The 21,976-nt window shown below is 43.2% G+C and overlaps 2 protein-coding genes across 21 annotated transcripts in view; both read right to left on the bottom strand.

The window, feature by feature from the left end:
- LOC106574738 (peripheral plasma membrane protein CASK) overlaps positions 1 to 10,834 on the bottom strand; it is a 41,766-nt gene extending 30,932 nt beyond the window's left edge. For 7 of the 19 annotated variants that reach the window (XM_045697933.1, XM_045697942.1, XM_045697947.1 and 4 more), the window contains exon 1: positions 9,955 to 10,832. In XM_045697933.1, coding sequence (XP_045553889.1) covers positions 9,955 to 10,013 — 59 coding nt within the window. In that variant the 5' untranslated portion in view covers positions 10,014 to 10,832. Of the gene's footprint in view, positions 1 to 9,954 lie in introns of all 19 variants that reach the window. The other 12 variants (XM_045697937.1, XM_045697943.1, XM_045697950.1 and 9 more) reach the window with 4 other exon arrangements.
- Positions 10,835 to 14,746: 3,912 nt separating this feature from the next.
- On the bottom strand, positions 14,747 to 21,806 carry LOC106574736 (FUN14 domain-containing protein 1). Of its 2 annotated transcripts, none has more exons than XM_014150757.2 (5): positions 21,714 to 21,806; positions 19,522 to 19,702; positions 17,384 to 17,459; positions 16,854 to 16,982; positions 14,747 to 16,324 (listed from the first exon to the last, which is right to left on the bottom strand). In XM_014150757.2, exons 1-5 carry the CDS (start codon positions 21,730 to 21,732, stop codon positions 16,247 to 16,249), a joined length of 483 nt encoding a protein of 160 aa, XP_014006232.1. In that variant the 5' UTR covers positions 21,733 to 21,806; the 3' UTR covers positions 14,747 to 16,246. The 2 variants fall into 2 exon arrangements, with proteins under 2 accessions (XP_014006232.1, XP_014006231.1); XM_014150756.2 differs by having other exon boundaries at positions 16,848 to 16,982; positions 21,714 to 21,799.
- Positions 21,807 to 21,976: the final 170 nt, after the last annotated feature.

Raw genomic sequence — 21,976 nt, 5'->3', positions numbered from 1 at the left:
TGCGTGTTCTCTCTTCGGTCTGTTGCATGTAGAATATCCTAGCCTATTCATTGTTGATAGGCCCTGCTTTACAAGAAATCGCAAAATACAGCATTCTATTCCGAGATACTGCTTTTGATTGCCGATAGATAGGCCTAGTAGACGGTTCTGACTCTGTCTGCCTGGTGGCTGACCTGCCTATACAGTGCCCCTTCCATCTCTCTCCGTCCCCCGCTAGCTCGCTATGAAAGATGCGAGTGTTTGTTCTCAGAAGTACGGCAACTAATCAGTCTTGTTTTCTTTCTACTAAATGTCTCGGTATTTAACGAACTTTAAAGTACTTTATTTAGGAGTGATCTGTTCGCAGGCAGTAGGTAGGCAGGCAGGCAGCTCGATATTATTTGATTAACAGTTCTGGTGGCCTAGTGATGGATGTTAGCCCCATTCAGAAGCACAGATCCTTTACAAATACAATTCCCGTTAAGTGGCGCTTCGAAACCATCTCCAGAGGTTTCGTGTCGGTATTTAAAAAGCTGTAGTGTACCCTTACATACAAACATGCCGTAGCCGAGGCGCTTTCAATGGTATATGACTGCGGTAGATTTAACGCCATTGCCCGGCCCTAGCGGTCATAATTGGGACCATTATAATGCATTTTGAAATTTGTATGATTTTTTCCCCTTATCGTTTTAACGGAAACCCGATTTAAAACACTGATGTTTAAATGGCAGTTTAACCCTTAAGCACAATTGTCAATTTGTCACACCCCTAGTGCACTAGCGGTTCTGGTGGGGGGGGGGGCTGTGACAACAATTTTGGACCCCCTTGTGCCCCCCCAAATGTGGAGTATGAAATAATTTTTAAATAAGACATTTTTGCTATCGTTCTTTTTTTAGATGCATTATTAGACAATGGCAACGCGGAACACTAATTTAACCCACACATTTTCTAGAGGGACGGCTTTAGGCGGAACACAACAGTATCGTACCACGTGCAAAACGATATGACAACAATAACATCTAATTTAACAGGCCCCTCTAACAGTACAACTGTCCCGAGCTTGTCTAACAGTGTAGGTTCTGTCCCTCTCTTCGCCCCAAACTGGGCTCGAACCAGGGACCCTTGCACACATCAACAACTGACACCCACGAAACATCGTTACCCATCGCGCCACAAAACCCACGGCCCCTTGCAACGCAAAGGGAACAACTACTTCAGGTCTCAGAGCGAGTGACGTCACTGATTGAAACTCTATTGGCGCGCACCACCGCTAACTAACTAGCCATTTCACATCGGTTACACTTGGCCCCCCCAGTTGAAATGGTCTAGAACCGCCACTGCCCTAGTGAGTAAGGGAACGTTGCCTTCCATTGAGGTAGGCTAAGAATGTGACTCATACTTACTCTTTTTGTGTCAGAGTCCGATTACAGTCCAATGATGGTGTTAAAAACGAGGCGGAGTTCATTTAACACGTCCCCGGATGCCAAAACTGTGTACACTAATTGCACCGAAAAGCTTCTAAAATGCTAAGTGTCTGTTGAGGTAATACAGTGGAAGAAAACACACGGCCCTACATATTTGCTTGGTTTAATTTACTGGTTACTTTAAGAGAACAACCTTTTGAATATTAATAGAGGGCAATTAGGATTCATCCTGCTGTAACGGAGTACATCTGAAATTCACAGGCCAAAATACCTCCAGGACATTAAGCCAGTCTCAGAGCAGAGATTTCCACTTCTCTCCCAGACTCCAGTAGGGTAGGGGGCCTGAGGAGGAACTTGGGACCCCCAAACACTCATGTAGTCAGAGCTGAACTACCAATTAAATGCACCCAACCATCTTGTTTCTTTAACCTACACCATCCCTTTCAGAATCAGACTGTGTTATGTAAGAGGGGACAGTATGTAGGTAGGAAAGGAGAGAGGAGTAACGAAGGAAAGAGGAAAGCAGGTGAAAGTACATAGGGATGGAAAGAGAGAGAGGAGGAAGGAAGGAAGAAATTAGGAGGAAATAAATAAACGGGGCACTTTTTGGGAAATGACCAGAGTCAGAGACTGGAGGCCCAGGAGCGTTTAGACAAGCAGAGACCAAATTCAATATCACCTCCGAGTCCCCTGCTCTCAAAGCAGTCAACAAACCAATCTGGAAGAATAAATCAGCCAGGCCAAACTCCCCAGAGTCCACACTGTTAGGAGCTGACCACACACTTCCTGGGAAATAGTGAGGACAAGAAACGAGAGAAGAGAAAGTTAGGTGGAATGTAGAATTCTGAGAAGCGCCTCGGGAGGTGTGGGCAGACGGAGATTCTTGCCAGCATGCCTAGAGTCAGTTACATCATCATGGCTGAGGTGGAGGCTGGAGGGAGAACAGATCGTAGACCTGTAGACGCGGGTGTAGGCTACACTGTTGAATGACTGGGCCCAAGACACACACATGCACAGTACGGGGAAAGACGGTGAAGGGTTTGTTATGTTCATTCAGGGATAGCTTAGCCTTCGTATGTTCTATCAGTAACAAATGAACTGAGTGTTATGGTTGCTCAGAGAACCCATTAGAGGCTATAAAACACACACAAATGGTAGTTAGCCTAACGTGTAGCAAGTGTATTGTATGTAGAGCTACGAATGAATGAAGAAAAACTGCAAACAAATCATTTTAAGAAATGCTTACATTTTAATGAGCACAATGCGATCCAAAGCATTAAAACGTAGGCTAGGAGTTGATGTTTAATTAGCTGAGCCAACGCGAGTCAGATCACTCCACCAGTTCCCAGCCATTCTGACAATATTCCAATCCTTCCTGGCTCTAATGAGTACCCCAGAGCCAGAATGAAGAGCCGCGTGTGATTCCAGTTGCACTTGTCTGCATTACTATTCCCATGCAGAGAGAATCATTATGAGCAGAGACGGCTCAAATTACCCACGCCTCGCCCATCCCCTTCAACTGGAGCTTAAATGCCCGGCCTGAGCACGTCACTGTGTTTACTGAAATTTAACACACACAATGGGCTAATAAGTAGGATTGCATAACCTGTTTGCGTGAGCTTTACTTCCCTCAGATAGATAAGGATGCAGTGGCGAGTAAGGCCTTGTGCCATCCTTTGTTAGAATAATGTCTGAATAGGCAATGGGCCTTAGTTCACTGCTCATGTATAGGGTCACGCCTTGACTACTGTGCTTTGTTGAATCTGTTTATTCTGATTGTGCATTTGTTTTTACCGAAATGATTCAAACTAAATTGGAAGATAACATTTTTAAAAGGTTCACTTCCAAAAGCCACAGTAGGCTTCTACCTATGGTACTGCAGTAGACAACAGCTGAGCAATAAGTCTGAGTTACTCATAATGTCTACCAATACTCTAAAAAGGGTGTCCCTCCACATGTCCTTTTTACTTTCTTAAAAGGAGAGGAGAAGGAGAGGAGATGGGAGAGAGAGAGAGGAGGAGGAGAGGAGAGAGAGAGGAGGAGGAGAGGAGAAAGGAGAGAGAGAGAGGAGGAGGAGAGGAGAAAGGAGAGGAGAGCCTGGCACTAGCTGGCTGTCAGCCAACTGTATGGATCTGGAGGAACTTGATTCCAACAGAGCCAGGGGGAAGAGGGGGAAGGGTTCCATTATGGTCGATTCAGAATGTTCTAGATAGTAAGACTGAACACCCCATTCAGCTAAGCGTACAGTAAGCTACACCTCAGAGAACAATTAACTTAGTGTAGTAGTCAACTAGCAGGTTGCAGATCATCCTCAGAGCTTGACCCTACTGGCAATCCTCCCCACCCACCCCATAAACTCCCACACAGTCACCCGCCCAGTCACCTCCCATACAGTGACCCGCCCAGTCACCTCCCACACAGTGACCCGTCCAGTCACCTCCCACACAGTCACCTCCCACACAGTGACCCGCCCAGTCACCTCCCACACAGTGACCCGCCCAGTCACCTCCCACACAGTGACCCGCCCAGTCACCTCCCACACAGTGACCCGCCCAGTCACCTCCCACACAGTGACCCGCCCAGTCACCTCCCACACAGTGACCCGCCCAGTCACCTCCCACACAGTGACCCGCCCAGTCACCTCCCACACAGTGACCCGCCCAGTCACCTCCCACACAGTGACCCACCCAGTCACCTCCCACACAGTGACCCACCCAGTCACCTCCCACACAGTGACCCACCCAGTCACCTCCCACACAGTGACCCACCCAGCCACCTCCCACACAGTGACCCACCCAGCCACCTCTCACACAGTGACCCACCCAGTCACCTCCCACACAGTGAGCCACCCAGTCACCTCCCACACAGTGACCCACCCAGTCATGTCCCTTGACTCCTACACAAGCAGGATCAGAGAGAGGGGAGTGCAGGCAGGGATTACAATAGAAGTGTCTGTGGTGGTGGGGGATAATTGGTCTGACGTACATGTTTACAAGGGGAAAATATCAAGGGTCAACTGGTGAGTAAAGACAAAAGATGAGCATATCTAAATGGGAGCACTCATTCTCATTCTTCAGAATGGATCCCTTTTCCTGGCAGATGCTTTAGGCATACCGTACTGGGGTTTTTCATATATTAAATGTTGTGAGATACTGAACAAGATCTGGAAGCAAGTGCTATGTTTAAACAATAAGGCCCGAGGAGGTGTGGTATATGGCCAATATACCACGGCTTAAGGGCTGTTCTTATGCACGACGCAACGCGGAGGTATATTAGCCATACATCACATACCCCCGAGGTGACTTATTGCTATTATAAACTGGTTACCGACATAATTAGAGCAGTAAAACTAAATGTTTTGTCATACCCGTGGTCTGATATACCACGGCTTTCAGCCAATCAGCATTCAGGGCTCGAACCACCCAGTTTCTTAAACGAGATAAGGTAGAAATAACAGAGATTAAAACACTCCTCCAGCTCAGGAACTGAGCCGAAACAAAGGCTCAGTCGTCCCAAAGGCCTTCAGCCAACCCCAAACCTCCACACTGTCTGCCAACCTTAGACAGATTATAGCAGAGGTGTTTGGCTGTGTTCGTGTACTAGCCCGAGACAATTCCCTCATCAGCTAACACAAACACCTGCATATGTCGCTGGTTGACATGTCTATTTACACTATACCAGCCGCTGTTGGTAGCATGTCACACCTACTTTGGTAAGTGTCACCACACCATTTCAATCATTCACAGATCTACAGTGTCAGTCAAATGTCTCTCTCTCTCGTCAAAGAAAATGTCTTGTTATAGCTCACAAACCTCAGAGGGCTACAGGCCACGTGTGAAGTGAGCATTCCATTGAGTTATTTTTAAGGCAACAGATCTCGTAAAAACACATCTAGACTATATTAGTTACTTATGGAAATTATGATTCTCAGAGCCACGCATGGAAGCATAGGCAACACTAGAAGCGAAACAGAAATTACTGGCTGTAAAATCGCATCCTACTAAGTAGAGGTCGACCGATTATGATTTTTCAACACCGATAGCGATTATTGGAGGGCCAAAAAACCTGATACCGATTAATCGGCCGATTCTTTTATTTATTTATTTGTAATAATGACAATTACAACAATACTGAATGAACACTTATTTTAACTTAATATAATACATAAATACTATCAATTTAGCCTCAAATAAATAATGAAACATGTTCAATTTGGTTTAAATAATGCAAAAACAAAGTGTTGGAGAAGAAAGTAAAAGTGCAATATGTGCCATGTAAAAAAGCTAACGTTTAAGTTCCTTGCTCAGAACATGAGAACATATGAAAACTGGTGGTTCCTTTTAACATGAGTCTTCAATATTCCCAGGTAAGAGGTTTTAGGTTGTAGTTATTATAGGAATTATAGGACTATTTCTCTATACCATTTGTATTTCATATACCTTTGACTATTGGATGTTCTTATAGGCACTTTAGTATTGCCAGTTTAACAGTATAGCTTCCGTCCCTCTCCTCACTCCTACCTGGGCTCGAATCAGGAACGCATCGACAACAGCCACCCTCGAAGCTGCATTACCCATGTAGAGCAAGGGGAACAGCTACTCCCAAGTCTCAGAGCGAGTGACGTTTGAAACGCTATTAGCGCGCACCCGGCTAACTAGCTAGCCATTTCACATCGGTTACACCAGCCTAATCTCGGGGGTTGATAGGCTTGAAGTCATAAACAGCGCAATGCTTGAAGAATTGCGAAGAGCTGCTGGCAAACGCACAAAGGTGCTGTTTGAATGAATGCTTACGAGCCTGCTGCTGCCTACTATCAGTCAGACTGCTCTATCAAATCATAGACTTAAACATAATAACACACAGAAATACGAGCCTTAGGTCATTAATATGGTCGAATCCGGAAACTATCATTTCAAAAACAAAACGTTTATTATTTCAGTGAAATATGGAACCGTTCCATATTTTATCTAATGGGTGGCATCCCTAAGTCTAAATATTCCTGTTACATTGCACAACCTTCAATGTTATGTCATAATTATGTACAATTCTGGCAAATTAATTACGGCCTTTGTTAGGAATAAATGGACTTCACACAGTTCGCAATGAGCCAGGCGGCCCAAACTGCTGTATATACCCTGACTGCTTGCATGGAACGCAAGAGAAGTGACACAAATTCATGTTAGCAGGCAATATAAACTAAATATGCAGGTTTAAAAATATATACTTGTGTATTGATTTTAAGAAAGGCATTGATGTTTATGGTTAGGTACATTGGTGCAACGACAGTGCTTTTTTCGCAAATGCGTTTGTTAAATCAACACCCGTTTGTCGAAGTAGGCTGTGATTCGATGAGAAATTAACAGGCACCGCATCGATTATATGCAACGCAGGACATGTTAGATAAACTTGTAATATCATCAACCATGTGTAGTTAACTGGTGATTATGTTAAGATTGATAGTTTTTTATAAGATAAGTTTAATGCTAGCTTGCAACTTACCTTGGCTTCTTGCTGCCCTCGCATAACAGGTAGTCAGCCTGCCATGCAGGCTCCTCGTGGAGTGCAATGTAAGGCAGGTGGTTAGAGCATTGGACTAGTAACCGGAAGGTTGCAAAAACGAATCCCCCCTGAACAAGGCAGTTAACCCCCGTTCCTAGGCCGTCATTGAAAATAAGAATGTGTTCTTAATCTGACTTGCCTAGTTAAATAAAGGTGTAAAAAAATGTATATAAATAAATAAATAAATAGGCAAATCAGTGGCCAAAAATAAGGATTGCTATGAAAAATTGAAATCGGCCCTAATTAAATCTGCCATTCCGATTAATCGGTTGACCTCTACTACTAAGCACAGCCGCCGCTTGGCGACAAACATTTGTTGCCGTGTCAACGCCACTTTCGACGTCCCTGACAATACAGACACTTGAGACACGATAACAGCACATCTTCAGTTCATTGAACACTCCCCATGAACTACCAAGGGAACGAAAACGTCTGAACCAATGTGAACCAAAGGGAGCAAGGGATAGCAGGAGAGGAGTTCTTCTAAGCCTCTGTTCGTTGGTTCCCTAGCTCCTCTTGACAGTGAGTGTGGTTTACAAAAATTGGAGGTCAGCCCTGGAGTCCGCTGGCATTAGTTATATTTCCAGCCTCAGGGCAATCCTATTTCGAACCCTCCACTGTCTCCAATGATCTTCCTCAGCATCCCCTTCCTTCATCCTGGGCTGAGGAAAATGATCCCCAGCTTTCTGCAGGAGAGGCTGGCAGAGTTCTCTACCTAAAAGACACTGGCTGGTACTCAGTGCTTTTGTCTGACAATCGCTTCACTGTCAGAAACTAGGCTGCGTCGCTGGTGGAGAGGATTGATTTGGAATCGTGCTTTTTGTTCGGCTTTCTTTCACAAAGCTGGGATATAAATTAAGTTTATTGGAAAAGATCTGCTTCACTAAACAGAACCTGGTGATGCACAGTGAAATAAATAAGGTAGTGTAGCTGTTTTGGTGAAAGACGCCCTTGTGCCCTGACAACTATGAGTGAGAAAGGAAAGATGAAAGGAGGAACAAATGACTTTGGGAAGAGGAAGGTAGGAGGCCGTGAAGCCCTTTCTGATCATGGTGATAACATAGTCATGGTGTAGGCTCCTCTGACTAGAGGCCCTCTCTGCTTTACTGCACCAAGGTAGGCCCTGGGCGGCTACTTGTTTAACAGCTGTCCCGAGACCAGTATTGTCACCCGCCACATGACGTCTAACACCAGGACTGGGTAAAGTAGACCAGATCCTTGATCCGTCACTGAGTGAGGAGTAAACCGAAGTACTGAGCTCCCCAAACAAAGAGTAGAGCCTGAGGGGCTGAAGAGCAATCAGCATGTGTCTCAGCCTGGACCCTAATGGACCCACGGGTCTCGATTGAGCGTAGAGGGGGAGGGGAGCTAGGCCAGCTCCAAGACTACAGCAGCCTGCCTGGTCTTCATATGAAGGGTGTGATCATCAGCCACAACAATAGAAATCCGGGGTAAAGGGGGTATTGGTTGGTGTGGGTGGTAGTTTCAATACATTTAAATCTGGATTTCCAGACTAATCTGTGAAAATGACATTGTTGTAAGGTATGAGGGCAAACAAGGCCTGCACCAAATAGAAGAGGCTCTCTTCAATCAACAACCACCTTCTCCTGCACGAATGCGTGTTAGGATTTATGTGCTTTATAAATCAATGTTTATAGACAAATCCGGGCTAAATAGATCAGGAATAAACATGATCATTAACTGCGTGTGCAATGCTTAAAAGTCCATCAACAATAGGATTGGCCACCTCTGGTTGGTGGGGACCAATAGACTGGTCTGCAATTGACAGGGCAGGGACAATGACTAGCAGTGCATGGTGATATCAGAACACCGGTGCAGCCATAGAACACAGCAGTATGTGACTCTATTCTGGTGAAGAAGTTCCATCCTCTCCAGGAGCCTATGCTCCTTCTCTTAAAGTAGGATCAAGAAGTAGTGTGTGACGTCCTCGTAATGACAATCTGCAGCCTGTGTCTTGTCCCAAATGGCCAATGATACTAAATGATTGACTATAATTACCCTGCGTCTGAATCTGAGAGGAGTGTAGTGGTGTTGACAGTAGTACTTGTGGAGATCGTTATAGACCGAGTTGTAGTAGACAAGCATGTTTACATTTCAACCCAAAACCATGAATGGCCCAGCTTTTAAACGTATAGCGCCTCTGTTCCAAACCACAAATGAGTCACTATGCCTATGTGTAGTAAAATAATATGATGTTATGTCATATACACCAGATGGGCACCATGAAATGTGTTGTTTTACAGGGTCAGCCATAGTAGTACAACACCCCTGGAGCAAATTAGGGTTAAGTGCCTTGCTCAAGGGCACATTGTCAGATTTCCCACCTTGTCGGCTCGGGTATTCGAAGGAACCAGTGACCTTTCCGTTACTGGCCCAACGCTCTAACCGCTAGGCTACCTGTCGCCCAGTACCGCCTCATCAAAATAATGTGTCTAAGCTGAATGGATGCACAAAACATGAATGAAAATGATCTAGATTGGGAAATGTTTTGAATATGTGTGAGCCAATGAACTTCCGTTTTGAACAGATATTCTCTCCTGCCATGTTAAATGAAGATATCCTGCCCAGCTAAAACAATACACTCGGCTCTTGAACTAAACAGGTGCTTCACCATACATTATTGGGCCTCACCCAATCAAACTAACAAGTCAGTAGGCCTAACTGGTTTCCCATATATTGAACAGTTTATGCAATCGTGTTATATGCTTATTGAACTAGTTACTGTGTAAGTGATTTTACATAGGCCTGACAATAGATGGGTAGTGTGAGGTTTTGTATGACCAACTCACCTACAAGTAGGCCAAGTAAAACAGCTGTCATGATGGTGGTGGCAATTCATATTTGTAAGGCAATTGCTTCCATACAGAAAAAAATAAACAGGCAGGCAGACACGCAATACAATGCACTCAATGCAAACAAGAGGTTTCATTTATTATCATTGTTCAGTTCATAAACATATGCTGACACTTACTTCCCAATCACCTCGCACAGCTCGTAGACATCCTCGAAAAGCACATCGTCGTCCGCCATGGTCCAAAGCAAACGGGGATGCTACCCCCGTGAAATTCGCCCCACACGGTATTATTTGTAAAGAAGCCAATGGCCTCAAGTGTACAGCTCTGACTGATCCTCGTTGGGGGAGAGGGGGAACTGCCACGGAGTACCCCAGCAAGCTCTCAGAATTCCAATGGTCGAATAATTCTAGTTTCCTAAATTAATTTCCCAAATGGAAAGCCGATGGAGAAGGTAATGTTAGCCCGGTAGCTAGAGCGCCAAGCTACATGCGCTGGGTTTAGCTCGATCGTTTTTGACACTCCTCGGCCCCACCTTCTCCTTCTCTCCCGGCTGGTTAATCCCACGACCAGAGCCGAGGACGCGGGATTTATCAACCGTTTGCACAAAACACACCGCTTTGCATGCCCCGAGATTGTGTTGTCGGTTAATGCCTACCAGATGCCTCTTCTTGGTCGATGCATCCGATGATGCCTCTGCCCGAGTAGGCAGCTGGCTCCCCCGCAAGCTAGCTGGCTAACTATAAAATGGTTGGCTATCTCCTAGCAATCTGGATTTATTTTACCGTTTGAAATAGCCTGCTAGCGCCGTTATTGCGCTGAGCACACCCAATGTATCACATATGTCTTGGAATATTACCGCACATGCAAAACAAGGTTGCAGCTACCTGATCTTAAATCAAAGACCTTCATGCTTATCTCGTAAAATGTGCATGGTATGTTGAAAATAAAATTATATTATTTCGTATTCCAGTCTCCTTCGAGCACCGTTACTCCAATTTTTACGCTGTCGGATGCTGCTCCTCCGGCTTCCAGAAATGGAAGACTCCTCCCTCTCTAGGTTATGAAACTGGTGTGTGGAGAGCCATAATGGCTTCGTAGGCTCGCTCAGACTCTTTGCTAATTCCAATGCCACTTGAGCCAACATGACGTTCAGGGCGCCACCCTCCAAGTTCCCCAAGGCGCAGTTTCCTAATCGGTTTCACACTCCCCATTCCACCAATCCACGGTCGCATTCAATGCACCGCGCGCACGCGTTGACACCATCAAAAGCCCATCACCTTACGTCAGCTTTTCCACAATCCTTTCACTGAACCTCGCAATAATGTTTATCGTGTATTGTGTATTAATTATTACTTTCCATCTGATACAGATTTGTCCGGACCAGTATTGCACGTCTATAAATAAGGGTATCAAAAAAGGACCAGCATCCATAGCAGCATTGGAAACGCAGGAGTTGACTATTGGAAATATATGAACATTTTTTAATATTAGCAAATGCCCTATTTCTATAAGCCCTTGTTGCCATGCATTAAAAAAGCAGGTACAACCAGATTCCTGCAAGTGATGGCCTCACATTGGCTGGACATTCTTTTGCTCTGCCTCAACATAAATGGTCCTATGCATTCTACACCCAGCAGGAGATGAGATTTGAAGTGATGTCTGTTGTTCAGGTGTGCATTGAGAGATACTTTCTAATAATAAGTGATAAGAGACCTGGCAGAAATTAGACCTGTTAGGCATATGTAACCGATGTGAAATGGCTAGTTAGTTAGCGGTGGTGCTCGCTAATAGCGTTTCAATCAGTGACGTCACTCGCTCTGAGACTTGAAGTAGGGTTTCCCCTTGCGTTGCAAGGGCCGCGGCTTTTGTGGCGCGATGGGTAACGATGCTTCGTGGGTGTCAGTTGTTGATGTGTGCAAGGGTCCCTGGTTCCCTCTCTGCTAAATGTACCTAGCAGCCTAGTGCTTACAGGGAGGGGCTGGTTCTATCTGTGGAGTTGCATCAGATGCTGTCTGATAAGAATTAAACAAAATTGGTAACTTGTTGTTATAAAATGTATGTATATGTAACAGAGAAGCTGTAATAATGTAAAAAGTTATGTGTCCTCCGAAGAGGGTGATGGTGGATGGGTTAATAAAAAAAGTTAAATAAGGTGCCTAGTGGTTCTTGTACTATTGAATCCCAAAGAAACAACCATGTAGCCAAAGTCACAGGTTATTGCAATATAACTACCATTCTACCATGTACCTTTTCAGTAAATACCTGGTGATTCATTGGCTTAATGGCACTGCTTTGCTTTTGACTGATCCCTGGGCCACATTGTTGACACACTTGCACCAATGTATTTGTATTATTCGGCCACAACGTCACAGGTGAGTGAGTCACTCTGGATTGGTTGACACTGCCCCCTTGAGGTGGTCATACAGAAAATAGAGATCTTATTAAATGACCAGAGGGTTATGTCATAAACCCTAAAAGTTCCAGAATGGGATGAAAATGGCAGCCAGGGAGAAATCCAAACCAGTCTAACTGGAATTAATGTCTATCCTGATTTTACTTATGCAGGAAAATAAAAGTAAGGCACATGATATATCTGAAATTGTGTAATAGAATTATTGTCAACCTAAAATATAGTCATATAATTATAAATACAGTTCTCTTCAAATTCATTATTTTACACAATATCTTACAACAGCACTGGCAAACCATGCTTGACCAACTCCCTGACCAAAATGGCTGACCTCACTGCCATCATAAAAAGGTTCTTAACCATTCTAGTATTCTAATTCCTAATTCTATGATACAGAACTCCAAATCTAGATGCAATGCAGGAATAATATGATAATATCCAAGACTCACTAGTCATAGGCTCTGTATTATACCCCAAATACTTTCCAAATACATAAGAAATAAATGTACTTTCACACAGAATCTTCCTTCGGAAACAGAAATGTGTTTCAGTCTACCCAGGCTAGCATTATTATGACAAATTCACTCCAACTCAGGGAGAAATGGTCCCATTTGATCAATTTTCTATTTTCTCTCATGAATAATTTGTGTGATAGGCCTAAAATGGTCTCTATCTATCAGTTGTTTAATAAGCCATGCTCCGTATAAAAAGGCAGCTTCTTGCTGTACTAATTACTATGAATTATTGTACTATGAATAATGAACATTGCTATTCTAACATGCATTGACGTTTCATCTCTGACTTTGTCCACTGACTAGTACTACAGAGAGGGTTTTGCGTAACCATACTAATGACAGCTCTCAACAAACTGATTGTGACAAGAGTTAACTATTGTATGGCTTGGACCCTTTGGAGCCCGCTGCCTGAAGGCATGGATTAGGTTGTATCTCAAAAGAATCATTTGTTTCCTGTCTCCTGTCTTTCCTCTACTAATATGAAGTAACTAACGAAAGCCAGTACCTAGTACATGCACGCACCATATCGAATTCGCCTTTCCTATTTTTTTCAGAACAGTGCAGATAAAGGAGATATGAGGAAAGGTTTAAGTATGAAGATGCAGCCCTTAGATTGCGATCAATGGATTAATAACACAATTGCTTTGAACAGCCTGACTGAGGTGTACCGGTATCTGGTGCCACTAGGGCGAGCTGCTAATATAAAACATCCCTTGCAGTTTCCATGGCACTCATACTCTGGCTTTACCCTACTATTGGTTGGATTTATTTGGGGCTATTGATGATCCGATTGGTTGGTGATGTGGTCATCGAATGGTGGAGAGTGGGACTCATCTCATTCCCCCCACTCTAATATCCCCCTCTACCCCTATACCATTACACATGGGCACACTCACAGATAGATAGAGGGAGCGAGATAGAGGTAAAAACAAAGAAAAAGGCAGGACTGGAAAGAGAAAGCGAGAGAAACAGAGAGAGGACAGAGAAAGGCAGTGAGAAAGAGAGTGGAAAAGAGGGAAGGCCTCACCACACCACAAGAGAGCAAGCGGAAGAGAGAAAGAGAAAAAGAGCAGTTTCCATAGCAACAGGGAGGGACCAGTGGTAGTGTGGCGCTGGCAGCTACAGTAACACAGGGCAGAGAGAGGCACTCTGGTGAGGTAACATCATGGCTGCCTCTGTTTTTCAGCTTCATTTAGCTCAATAGACATTGAAGAGTCATTATTTACACAAATCAATATGCCTCTGACAGGACATTATGAAATTACAATAAATCAATACAATTTTATTTGAAAGAAGGTTCTTTGTCAAGTCAATTGACAAAGAGTACTTCATAAATCCCGGAACTAAACCTCTAGCTACAGAAAGCCTATCAGGACTAAACCCCAATTCAATGTGCATTTAATGTAAACCCAACATTTTTTAATTTATTAATTAATTGATATTGTACTCTGTGACAGAGGTAAACTAAACACAAAAATGTACAATTGGTACTTATTTCAGATTTGATTTGGTGAGTATCTTCCCTTGTCTCTTTCTACATGCAGTACCTTTCAAAAGCAGATTTCACAATGTAGATGAATGCACAGACATAGTGGTGAAATATCTTAGTATTGTGACAAAGCTCATTCATTCATTGTTGCTGTGACATGCATGGTAGTTATTACAAACCCATCCTCCATGCTGACGCAAGGAAGCATCCATTTCTATTCACATCATAAAATCTGGACATTTGCATTACCGGAACTCATAAACTACATTTACACAGGCAGCACAATTATGATCTTCTGCTGAAATTACTGGCAAAAAATCTGACCTGATCGGCCAAAATACCAATCATTTGGCAAAAGATCGGAGTTGGGTTTCCTGTGTAAAGGCAGCCATAGAGCTACTGAAATCTGAAAAGTCATGCTGGCTTTAATAATCAAAATAAGTATATTGTTGAGAAGTTAAACGTGTCAAGATAGACTGTTAATCCACTCAGTGTACACATCAAGCCCTGAAAGTATGCATGTCTGCCATGCAGTCCAGTGACCACACAAACGGTTAACATTGCTAACCTACAAAAATCAGGCAACTTTATTTGACAAAACAGAAACATAAGACAAATCCATAGTTATGGTTGGTTGGTTATCAAGATTTCAAAACAGCATTCAGGAAGTCAGAACATACAAAATGGAGGTTAACGGCAGCAAGAAGTTAACGTGCACTTGGTGAAGTACAGAAACAAATGGAAAATCATACTCCTGACACGTAATATTTAAATAGTTAAAGACACAATATGGAGCAACTCATAAGCAACTGAACACTGACTTTATACTGTGCATTTCCTTCTATCTATAAAACAGATAGTGTATTCTACACATGACTAAATCTCATTTTTTCCTATTACTACACTGATAGCAGGTTCACATTTTTTGGAATGAGTCTTGTCCTGGAGGCAGAACTAAGCGAATCTGCTAGATGGGCCAGCTGCAAAGTCAGAATTGGCTATATTGTAAAAATTCATGAAAACTACATTAAACTTTTTGGTCTAAATGTAAGGTTAGGCATTAGGGTTAACAGTGTGGTTACAGTTAGATTTAAAATCAGATTTTGTGGCTGTGCCATCTAGTGACCACTCTGCAGAGCTGCCTCCAGAACAAGATTCATGATGAAAAACGCTAACCTGCACACTGATATACCTACAGTACATTAGCCAGCAAAGGTGCAGTGATCCGGTGTTGGTATATTAACCCCGTAACAACAGGTCTGCAGACACATTTTGTTGAATAGCACAGGGTGGTAAAACTTTGGTCTGAGTGTAGGGAGAGCTGGGCTGTGTCCCAAATGGCACCCTATTTCCTACATAGTGCACTGCATTTGACCAGAGCCGTATGGGCAATTGGTGCCATTTGGGACACATTCCTGATCCTAGACCTGTTCTTCCAGGTAAAAGAGGGCACCAGATAGACAGGGGCTGAGTAATCCTATGTCCAGTGTGTGGTACAGTATATTAGTAGTTTATCATAGTGTATCAAGAGGTGTCGCGTTGTGCACTGAAAGGGACATTTCTAACATTTTCAATATTGTATTCATCCAGAACTCCCCTAACATCAACGTATGTGAAAATTCCGAGTTTCTATGTTTTGAAGTCAAAATTAGTTGTATATTATATATATATATATATATATATATATATATATATATATATATATATATATATATATATATATATATATATATATATATAGCCAGGCCCAAACAACTGATCCTGGATCAGAAACCACCAGATAAATAGAAGAAAAAGAGGACAAGCTAGAAGGTGGACAAGCTAGACTCAGATCAGTTGGGCAGTAACGGAAGAGAGCACCCAGGGGGGATAAAGTGGCAGCTTCACATGTTCAGCCTCCTCCCAAACCCGTTTCATGACTAGTTCCGTGCTGGGAGAAAGACAGCGATTCACAGTTAATGACAACATCCCGTGTGGCGACTCAGTTCACAGTAATGACAGCTTCCTTCTTCCTATGTAACGACTTCCTCAGTCGTGAATTGGTCCCGACGCCCTTAGGAGGCTAAGCCCAGGAGGAATCCACCCACAAACCCGCTGGACAGGACAATGTTCTTCTTGACAAACTCTGTGGCCTGCAGAGAGGGGAAGGAGAGAAAACATGCAGACTGTGAGAGGTCACCCCCAATAACTGAAGGGTTATAAGTGATAATAGATGGAAAAATAAGAATCTTATACGCAGGGTATACTTTAGTTTCTGCTTGTGATAAATCCAGGAATGTGCTTTTACAGTGTGAGTTCGCTAGAGGGCGGTGTTGCTGCATTATTAGTCCATCAAATGGCTGCGGATGACTCAGGTATTTATGAACTTAGCTATTTCCCCCCAAATATGATAATTAAGTATATATTTTTGTGTCATAAGTACATGCAATGCAAGGCACTGAGATTCAAATGGACTGTAAATCCAATTGAATCAAAAAGCAGCTCCCACACCCTGGTACTGGTGTTGGTCTCACGGAATAAATGAACAGTTAGATAAAGGACCAATGAGCACGCACACATCTCAAACATGTTCACCTTTTAGAATCACACAATACTATAGGCACAATAGCCTACCATAGAGTTACGATTAGGAAAGTCAGGCAGTGTTATTAATACCTTTACCTCCTCGAAGAAGGAGTTAATTTCAGGGGCTGCTTGCTTGGTTCTCTTCTTCAGGTGTTTCTTTGCTTTGTTCACATCCTTCTCCACTTTCTTCCAGTCCACCTGCACGTAGCCACTGTGATTCGCTATCTGCAGGAGAAGGTGCAGAAAGGAAAATGAGTGGGGATTGTTGGGTTGCATTTCAAGTGGCACTCCGTTCACGTTGTTACATGTGATCTCATTGGTGCTCCCGAGTGGCGCCTTAGTTGATGTGAACTAAGGCACTGCATCTCAGTGCTAGAGGCGTCACTATAGACCCTGGTTCGATTCCAGGCTGTATCACAACTGGCAGTGATTGGGAGTCCCATAGGGCAGCGCACAACTGGCCCAGCGTCTTCCGTATTAGGGTTTGGACGGGGGAGGCCGTCATTGTAAATAAGAATTTGTTATTAACGGACTTGCCTAGTTAAATACATTTTTAAAATGAAATAGAGATGTGTATTATGTAAGTACCCAGAGTTGACTCAATACAAATATGATGCATCTCTTACCTGTAACAACAGGAACCCTCCACCTATGGCAGTAGCAGCTATCTTCCCTACTCTCTGGAACAAGTATCCTGCACACCTGAATGTGAGAGAGAGGCGTGACTGATAGCAGTGTTGTAGTACTCGAGTCCAGGACTCAGACTTGACTCAAGTCACAATTTTCATGGATCAACTGAGACTGGACCAGAAGTGATTTTGTTGTCAGAAAATCTCTCTGATGCACAATTTAAAATAGGGGGCCTACTAACTACAACAGCAAATGTTAGAGATATCCTTCAAATGTGCCAACAGTTGAAGAGAATTTGGATTTTTAAATGGTTGGACTACAGCTTTTAGCACTACCAAGGGACTTGTGACTCGACTCGAGAATAAAGGACTCGGACCGGAACACTAGGGACTAGAGGTCGACCGAATATCATTTTTCACCGCCGATACCGATTATTGGAGGACCAAAAAAAGCCGATAACGATTAAATGAACACGATTAAATGAACACTTTTATTTTAACTTAATATAATACATCAATCAAATCAATTTAGCCTCAAATAAATAATGAAACATGTTCAATTTGGTTTAAATAATGCAAAAACAAAGTGTTGGAGAAGTAAAAGTGCAATATGTGCCATGTAAAAAAGCTAACGTTTAAGTTCCTTGCTCAGAACATGAGAACATATGAAAGCTGGTGGTTCCTTTTAACATGAGTCTTCAATATTCCCAAGTAAGAAGTTTTAGGTTGAGGTTATTATAGGAATTATAGGACTATTTCTCTCTATACCATTTGTATTTCATATAGCTTTGACTATTGGATGTTCTTATAGGCACTTTAGTATTTCCAGTGTAACAGTATAGCTTCCGTCCCTCTCCTCGCCCCTACCTGGGCTCAAACCAGGAACACATCGACAACAGCCACCCTCGAAGCAGCGTTACCCATCGCTCCACAAATGCCGCGGCCCTTGGAGAGCAAGGGGAACAACTACTCCAAGTCTCAGAGCGAGTGACGTTTGAAACTCTATTAGCTCGCACCCCGCTAACTAGCTAGCCATTTCACATCGGGTTACACCAGCCTAATCTCAGAAGTTGATAGGCTTGAAGTCATAAACAGCGCAATGCTTGAAGCATTGCGAAGAGCTGCTGACAAACGCACGAAAGTGCTGTTTGAATGAATGCTTACGAGCCTGCTGCTGCCTACCACCACCCAGTCAGACTGCTCTATCAAATATAAAATCATAGACTTAATTATAACATAATAACACACAGAAATACGAGCCTTAGGTCATTAATATGGTAAAATCCGGAAACTATCATTTCGAAAATAAAAAGTTTATTCTTTCAGTGAAATACGGAACCGTTCCGTATTTTATCTAACGGGTGGCATCCCTAAGTCTAAATATTCCTGTTACATTGCACAACCTTCAATGTTATTTCATAATTACGTAAAATTCTGGCAAATTAGTTCGCAACGAGCCAGGCGGCCCAAACTGTTGCATATACCCTGACTCTGCGTGCAATGAACGCAAGAGAAGTGACACAATTTCCCTAGTTAAAAGAAATTCATGTTAGCAGGCAATATTAACTAAATATGCAGGTTTAAAAATATATACTTGTGTATTGATTTTAAGAAAGGCGCTGATGTTTATGGTTAGGTACACATTGGTGCAACGACAGTGCTTTTTTTGCGAATGCTCTTGTTAAATCACCCGTTTGGCGAAGTAGGCTGTGATTCAATAATAAATTAACAGGCACCGCATCGATTGAATGCAACGCACGACAAGCTAGATAAACTAGTAATATCATAAACCATGTGTAGTTAACTAGTGATTATGTTAAGATTGATGGTTTTTTATAAGATACGTTTATTGCTAGCTAGCACCGTACCTTGGCTCCTTGCTGCATTCGCATAACAGGTAGTCAGCCTGCCACGCAGTCTCCTCCCTTGGAGTGCAATGTAATCGGCCATTCCGGTTAATCGGTCGACCTCTACTAGGGACTTGGGACTCAAGGTTTAGTGACTTGACTACATCACCGACTCATACTATGCATTTCATCACTGAAATGTGTTGATGTGTTTCCTAGGGGCCAAAGATCCAGACATTTGTATAATAAGCATATTTAGCCTATACACCTTTGCTTTGGGTTGCATACCAGCCAGTGACCCCTCCCATCACGATCTGCGTGGTCACAGAGTATTTCTCAGCGAGGGGACCAGAGTTATTCCCAAACACCATGCTCCACCATTGGTGCCTCCGGGCGTACTCTGTCAGGTCCACCACCTCATAGGTCTCATCCTCGCTCTCCGGCTCATCCTTTTCTGATAAGATGTCATCTGGGATGAAGACATACAAAGAATTTAAACTGTTTTGCTTTCACTTTCTATCATCTAGGCAACTTTTTTTTTTTTCACCATTATTTAACCAGGTAGGCAAGTTGAGAACAAGTTCTCATTTACAATTGCGACCTGGCCAAGATTAAGCAAAGCAGTTCGACACATACAACAACACAGAGTTACACATGGAGTAAAGCAAACATACAGTCAATAATACAGTAGAAAAATAAGTCTACATACAATGTGAGCAAATGAGGTGAGATAAGGGAGGTAAAGGCAAAAAAGGCCATGGTGGCAAAGTAAATACAGTATAGCAAGTAAAACACTGGAATGGTAGATTTGCAGTGGAAGAAAGTGCAAAGTAGAAATAATGGGGTGTAAAGGAGCAAAATAAATAAATAAATACAGTAGGGGAAGAGGTAGTTGTATGGGCTAAATTATAGATGGGCTATGTACAGGTGCAGTGATCTGTGAGCTGCTCTGACAGCTGGTGCTTAAAGCTAGTGAGGGAGATAAGTGTTTCCAGTTTCAGAGATTTGTGTAGTTCGTTCCAGTCATTGGCAGCAGAGAACTGGAAGGAGAGACGGCCAAAGGAGGAATTGGCTTTGGGGGTGACCAGAGAGATATACCTGCTGGAGCGCGTGCTACAGGTGGGTGCTGCTACGGTGACCAGTGAGCTGAGATAAGGGGGGACTTTACCTAGCAGGGTCTTGTAGATGACCTGGAGCCAGTGGGTTTGGCGACGAGTATGAAGCGAGGGCCAGCCAACGAGAGCGTACAGATCGCAGTAGTGGGTAGTATATGGGGCTTTGGTGACAAAACGGATGTCACTGTGATAGACTGCATCCAGTTTATTGAGTAGGGTATTGGAGGCTATTTTGTAAATGACATCGCCGAAGTCAAGGATCGGTGGGATGGTCAGTTTTATGAGGGTATGTTTGGAAGCATGAGTGAAGGATGCTTTGATGCGAAATAGGAAGACAATTCTAGATTTAACTTTGTATTGGAGATGTTTGATGTGGGTCTGGAAGGAGAGCTTACAGTCCAGACACCTAGGTATTTGTAGTCGTCCACATATTCTAAGTCAGAACCGTCCAGAGTCGTGATGCTGGACGGGCGGGCGGGCAGGTGCAGGCAGCGATCGGTTGAAGAGCATGCATTTAGTTTTACTTGTATTTAAGAGCAGTTGGAGGCCACGGAAGGAGAGTTGTATGGCATTGAAGCTCGTCTGGAGGGTTGTTAACACAGTGTCCAAAGAAGGGCCAGAAGTATACAGAATGGTGTCGTCTGCGTAGAGGTGGATCAGAGACTCACCAGCAGCAAGAGCGACATCATTGATGTATACAGAGAAAAGAGTTGGCCCAAGAATTGAACCCTGTGGCATCCCCATAGAGACTACCAGAGGCCCGGACCACAGGCCATCCGATTTGACACATTGAACTCTATCAGAGAAGTACTTGGTGAACCAGGCGAGGCAATCATTTGAGAAACCAAACCTAGGGCAGGTTTCAGGTCCAAATTCAGTCCAATTACCTCACAGTCAAGAAACAGTTCCAATGCATGCATCTAAATCTTTGCTGTAACTTCATAGTAGTATTGATAGGATTCACAAAACACATGAATTCATTGAATATTGATTTAAAACATGACTGGAATACTTGTTTAGTTGGTAATCACGTTCACGTCATTACTATAAAGTGTATATCTGCTATAACGTTACAGTAGTCGGAATAGGAGCCATGGGTGACAAAAACAAAAAGGTTCACAATGCCAATGGCTGGTATTTGGGTCGATGGGCGATTGCATGCCATTGTTTAGAAATTAGGCTAAATTGCTAGCAACAAAGCTAACCATCTAGTCAGTAAAGTCCCCCTGTCAAAAGCCGCAGCTGAACGGATAGCAATATTTGAGTGTTTAGATTTCTTGATATTGGAACTATCTATATATAGTATAGCTGATTCGTTGTTACAATTCGAGATGATTTTATCCATAAACATGGGCTAGCACTAACCTTCTTTGCGATCCGCCATTTTGGAGAAAATTACATCAGGATGTTGACCGCTGTATGCAAGCCCCGCCCCTGAGCTTTATAAACCTCTGCTGGCCCCGCCTACAGAATGATGCTTTGCCACATCAGTATTTTAACACTTTGCTCTTTCTTTGAAATGTTGCAGAATGTTGACAATTTCATTTGGACGCATAAAAATGTTCCATAGAAAATAAGATTCGATTTCCCTCATATTAGATTACATTTCTGCCCAAAATAGCTATCAC

The sequence above is a fragment of the Salmo salar genome, chromosome ssa16, assembly GCF_905237065.1.
Source record: "Salmo salar chromosome ssa16, Ssal_v3.1, whole genome shotgun sequence".
In the NCBI taxonomy this organism is placed as follows: domain Eukaryota; kingdom Metazoa; phylum Chordata; class Actinopteri; order Salmoniformes; family Salmonidae; genus Salmo; species Salmo salar.
This window is presented reverse-complemented; position numbering and strand designations above follow the sequence as displayed.

Bases quoted from the DNA above. Each gene is read 5' to 3' on its own strand.
- LOC106574736 (XM_014150756.2), bottom strand. The intron at 17,460-19,521 runs GTATGCAACCCA...TCTCACATTCAG, and splicing joins ATGGGAGGGGTCACTGGCTG to GTGTGCAGGATACTTGTTCC. The intron at 16,983-17,383 runs GTAAGAGATGCA...CTTCTCCTGCAG, and splicing joins GAGGGTTCCTGTTGTTACAG to ATAGCGAATCACAGTGGCTA.